The sequence below is a fragment of the Acanthopagrus latus genome, chromosome 9 (assembly GCF_904848185.1).
Source record: "Acanthopagrus latus isolate v.2019 chromosome 9, fAcaLat1.1, whole genome shotgun sequence".
Taxonomy (NCBI): Eukaryota; Metazoa; Chordata; class Actinopteri; order Spariformes; family Sparidae; genus Acanthopagrus; species Acanthopagrus latus.
This window is the reverse complement of record NC_051047.1, coordinates 569,065-574,064: the sequence shown is the minus strand read 5'-3', so window position 1 is coordinate 574,064 and position 5,000 is coordinate 569,065. Positions and strand designations below refer to the sequence as shown.

General features: G+C 43.3%; 1 protein-coding gene across 4 annotated transcripts in view; it reads left to right on the top strand.

Moving 5' to 3' along the window:
* The window catches only part of fam160a2 (family with sequence similarity 160 member A2), an 87,537-nt gene that overhangs the window by 80,816 nt on the left and 1,721 nt on the right, over positions 1-5,000 (top strand). For all 4 annotated transcript variants that reach the window (XM_037109537.1, XM_037109536.1, XM_037109535.1 and 1 more), the window contains 4 exons: positions 306-1,697; positions 2,257-2,435; positions 2,872-3,034; positions 3,812-5,000. The exon at positions 3,812-5,000 is cut by the window's right edge and continues 1,721 nt beyond it. In XM_037109537.1, the coding sequence (XP_036965432.1) occupies positions 306-1,697; positions 2,257-2,435; positions 2,872-3,034; positions 3,812-4,122 (2,045 nt within the window). In that variant the 3' untranslated portion in view covers positions 4,123-5,000. The remainder of the gene's footprint in view (positions 1-305; positions 1,698-2,256; positions 2,436-2,871; positions 3,035-3,811) is intronic.

The window sequence follows — 5,000 nt, the reverse complement described above, 5'->3', positions numbered from 1 at the left end:
TTTCATTTAGATGCTGTTGCTGCATAACAATTTTGTGTCATCAGTCAATAACTTATTAACCTATACTAAAATTTTTACAATATTAAGTTATGTTAAATTATTCCATGCCTACAAATTAAGGAATTAAATTATTTTTAGTGTGTCGCATCCTTTAGAAAGACAGAGCTTCTTCATATAAAATCAAATGCAGGCAAAAGCTCATTCTCTGTATATTTTTAACCCTTGTATAGCAGGTGAATTTGTTATGTTAATTTACATGTGGTGTTAGATAGTAAAATGTTTGTGTCTGTTATGTCATCCTACAGCACTGAACACTACCAGCACAGAGTCTCCAGCCCCACCCAGACCCAACACCCCATCTCGATTATCCTTCTTTATCCGCCAACAGAGTAGTGGAGGTGGATCAGGTGGAGGGGGTCCTTCCACCCCCACCAGCATGGAGCCACTGCAGTCAGGTCTTTCCAGTTCCCACCCTCTGTCCCCTGACAGCCCAATGCACCAGCAGCAGGCTCACTCAGACTCTCTGGACTGGGACTCGGGTTACCTGGAGTACCTCAAAGATGCCCGGCGGGGCATTGAGCGTTGTTCCTGGGCCTGCCGCAACTGGTCGGTGCCCTATGATGGAGAAAACCCCTCCCCAAACACAGTCTCTCCACCCCCTCCTCCACCTACCTTCAACCCCTCCATGGCTATGTTCCCTGAACACTTCTCTTTCCAGCAGGGAGGAGGCAGTAGCACCCCTCCAGGCCAGCAGAGGGCAGCCATTGTGGCCGCAGCACGATCAGAGTGGAGCAGCTCAGAGCGAGACAGCGGAGAGTGGGATGTTACAATTGGTAAAAACAACTGCATCAGCCTCACACCACGCTCCATGAAACGCAGCCTGCAGAGAGAAGAGCTCCAGCCAAAGCATGTTCCTTTTCTTGTTCTTTCCTCCCAATCTTCAGACACTTCTCTATCGATCTCCCACCCCAACTTGTCCCCAGCTCCTCACATTCCAACTTCTGCTATCACTGTTAGCTATCAGGCCATGTATAATGGGACAGGGGGGCAGGGGGACGGGTGCTCAGACAATCGGGACAGAGGACTGGAGGTAAAGAAAAAGAAAAGAGACTTTGGGGAGCAGCAGTATTTGGATGAAAACGCAAATAAAAATGGATCTCTTGTCACCTGCCCCTCCCAAAGCTGCACCACTCTCCCACAATCAATTTTTAGCAAAAGCAAAATGAGTGAAGAAAAACCTCTTTGCCCGCTTGCTTCTCAGAGCTCCATCAGCCAGCCAACCTCTGACACCAAACTGCTGACCAGCAACACCTCAAACCCACACAGTACATCCTCGGATCTTCCAGAAGCAAACCAGGCACAACAATCTGTAGAGAGTCTCATCCAGGAGCTGCTAGAGCAGGCACCTGTAGGACCACAGCTCCCTGCAGACTCCAATGGCCAAGGCATCAGCATCGAGGCTTTTACACAGGAGCTGAGGGAGCTGGAAGACCAGGTGAAGGAACGCAGCAGAGCAGCCTGCCAGCTGGAGGAAACTGCCAGAGAGTCCCTCTCCGCTGAGCGGCAGGAGGAGGAACAGCACCTGTCCTTGGCCCTGGAAATGAAGCTGATGGGTGACACAAAGGGAGAAGGATCTGTGGTGGGCATATGTAGTCCGACTCGACCACTAAATCAGCCTCCCTCTCAGCCATACACAGGTGAAATGTCATTCTGTTGCTGCATGTGTGTTTTTAACTGAGAGTAGAGCTACTTTTAGAAGTGTAATGACTTTATTGGTTGTATTTTTCATATCAAAACCTAGTTGTACATGTCATCATTGAGGGGTGGTATTTTATTTTCATTTAAATAATGAATGAAAAATTCCCCAGAATATGACATTTGATAACTTCTTGTCTATTTTTTCATCAAAAAGCTGCAACTGGCTGCTGGTCACATCAGTTCCTGGGTCATTCTCATCCTTCTGAATTCATTATTGTCAGTAACACTGTATGGGCGTATGTCCCCTGTGATAATCGAACTGGAGGCATTTAGATGCCATTTAAAATAATAATCTAAAATGGGTAGTGAGGTGTGTGGTACTAGAGGCCATCTTTATGACACTGCTGCATGTTTCGAAGACTACTTTAGGTAACATTATGCAGGGTAGTCTGAGGTCCAGCTTTATGTTTTAACACATAACACACATTTCTAGCAGCAGGGTCATGTAGTTGTTTTGTATCTTTCTGTTCAGTGATCCATCAGTCTCCCTCTCTGCAGGTCCATTCATGGTGGTTCTGTTTGCCAAGCTGGAGAATATGCTCCAAAACTCGCTCTATGTCAACATCCTGCTCACAGGCATCGTGGCCCAGTTGGCCTGCTATCCTCAGCCCCTTATACGCTCCTTCCTGCTTAACACCAACATGGTCTTCCAGCCCAGTGTCAAGTCACTGATACAGGTAGACTGCACCATGCCACTTGAGAAAAAGGTTCTGTTTTAATACTTGGGGGGGATGACACTTTTTGGTCTGTTGGTTGTCGCTCAGGATTGTTCACTTTCTGCCCACCTCAATTCTGTGCAACATTTTCTTCCTACAGTATCAGGCCCACAATCAATTTGCATAGAGTCATTGACAGCCTAAGAGTGATGGAAATTTGTTCTCAGAGGAGCACAATATTCACCTTCTTCCCCTTCATTACTTTAATATTGTGGAGTTTATTGACCATTCCAGCCTTTGAGACAGATGGTGCAGTTTCAGATTACAAGTCCAATCCTCTATGTCAGAAATGATCACTAAGTCATAAATGAAATGAACTGAGTGTTAAACTAATACAAACCATCTGCTTTTGCAAATCAGTTAAAAGTATTACAGCTTTCTCCTTGAATCTCCTTAGGTTCTTGGTTCTGTGAAGAATCGGATTGAGGCCTTTGCAGCCTCCCATGAGGACTTTCCAGCCATGCTGAAGAAAGCCCAGCAGTACCTGGTGGCCCGAGGCAAAGTGGATTGGACTGACTCGCCTGCAGCAGTTCCTCCCCTGCGGCGCTCTGATTCATTAGGTGAGAAGGAAAACTGGTAACTGGAAAATCTGCATTCAAATCAGGCAATCCGAGGTGGCTTTGAGTCACGTTTTGCCCTTTTATGCCTTTCCTTTTTCACTGTTAAACTGGAAAAGAATCAGATTAATTTCTCTATTCTGCCTGAAATGTTTTCTTTAAAAAAAATAAAGGCTAGTTTGTTTGAATAGTATCATTCTTATAGCGACAAATAATTTGTGACAGATTTGAAAACTGAACAAAAATCACATTAATGTAATTATTCCTACGTATTTGACGTAAAACATTTTATGAACATGAAACGTGTTTGTACCATATCAACCGAAAGTAATAAAACACATTACAAAGCAGAGAAAAAGAGAATATTTTAAATTCTCTTTTCAACGTAGATCAACTTCTTTTAAGATTGCATTTACTATTGTTACAGCCCTTTCACGGTATTGCCTCATTTTAAGTTGCTGACATTAACATCATGAAAAATCCAGAAACTTTGAAGAAGTATAACTGTGTCCGTTTAGCCAAACTTGTGCTTTCCTTCAGAACTAATACGAGATATGTCAACTTGACAGTTAAGCAGAATACAACTTTGTTATAAAATGCCACACATTCTACATGTAAAGGCTAGTAGAAAGAGTAGTTAAACAAAATAATCTCAGGGTCCAGCTTTTTTCATCTTTGAAAGCCCTTGACCAAAATCTAGGCTGCTTTTCATTTCATTTCAGGTCACAACTTCTTGTCATCAGCGTGATAACTTGTAAACGTAATGTTTTCTTGTTCCAGTGAAGAGTCGTAAGCCATCTCTTGGAGACCTAATTCTTCGGCACACCAACAGCCCGACCAGGGCTCGACATGCTGCTCAGCTGGCTCTCGCACATGTAAGGGATGGTGGCCAATCTCTGCACAGCGCCCTATTTAAGGGTGTTGGAGGCGGAGGGGCCTCCAGCCTGGAGAAGCAAGCCGAAGCACTCCGAGTGAAGAATGCTGTGTACTGTGCTGTCATCTTTTGTGAGTTTCTCAAGGAGTTGGCAGCCCTGGCTCAAGAGCACGCTATCACTCTCCCTTTCTCTAACAGCCAGGAGGCAGAGGAATAAACTATAAACACCATTTCTTTTTGTTTAGGCTATAAACAGAGTTCTATGGGATTCTATCATCACCAGAGGACAGACTGGAGTACTGAGACTTTCTAAATCATTATATGATACCTATAGGACTGGAAGAATTTACTCAAATGTAAACGTATATGCTATTGTGCATATCATGTATTATATTTACATTCTATACAAAGAAATTCTCAGTGAATGCTAGAGATTTGGGAGTTTGTACATACACATACCATGTCATGGTATAAAGTGACACAGTGAAACCACAGATAAAAGAATTAGGTGGACATATTGGTGCTGGTCAATACTCCCTATCTTTTAAGTTAAAAGGGTGCTTTCAGGCAGCACAGATGAGAAAAAGGTTTTGTCCTCAACAAACACCAAATAATGCTTGGTATGAAAGTGAAAGTGTAGGCTTGTTAATCAACCACAAAGTAATCCAATTAGTTTTTGCCAACTCTTGCTGTCATTGCAGAGCGTTTTGTTCCTTTATCAAGGGCTGGTCAAAAAATGAAAGCTCACTGAAAAACTGCAGGAGTTCCAAGTCACGTGTTTTAATTTTAAGAGTCTGCACTGCTGCAAACACATTTCATCCATGAATGAGATATAAAGTGGAAAACACAGGTGAGTGCTGCTGTCTCTCCTGCAAATCAGTATGACCGTCACAAATATACTGGAAAACTTTGAACCATTAATTAGATTTTTGAATCTTTTGTTTGAAAATTGTTTTTGCATCTGTACCATTTCCTAGAGATATCAGCAAGATGTGGGAGTGCCAGGTGTGTCTGCCATTAGGTAAATTGAACGCCAGGTGATACCAGTTCTTTAGGCCTGTCAGTAATCCTTTGACCTGTTGCCTTAAAAGAGGC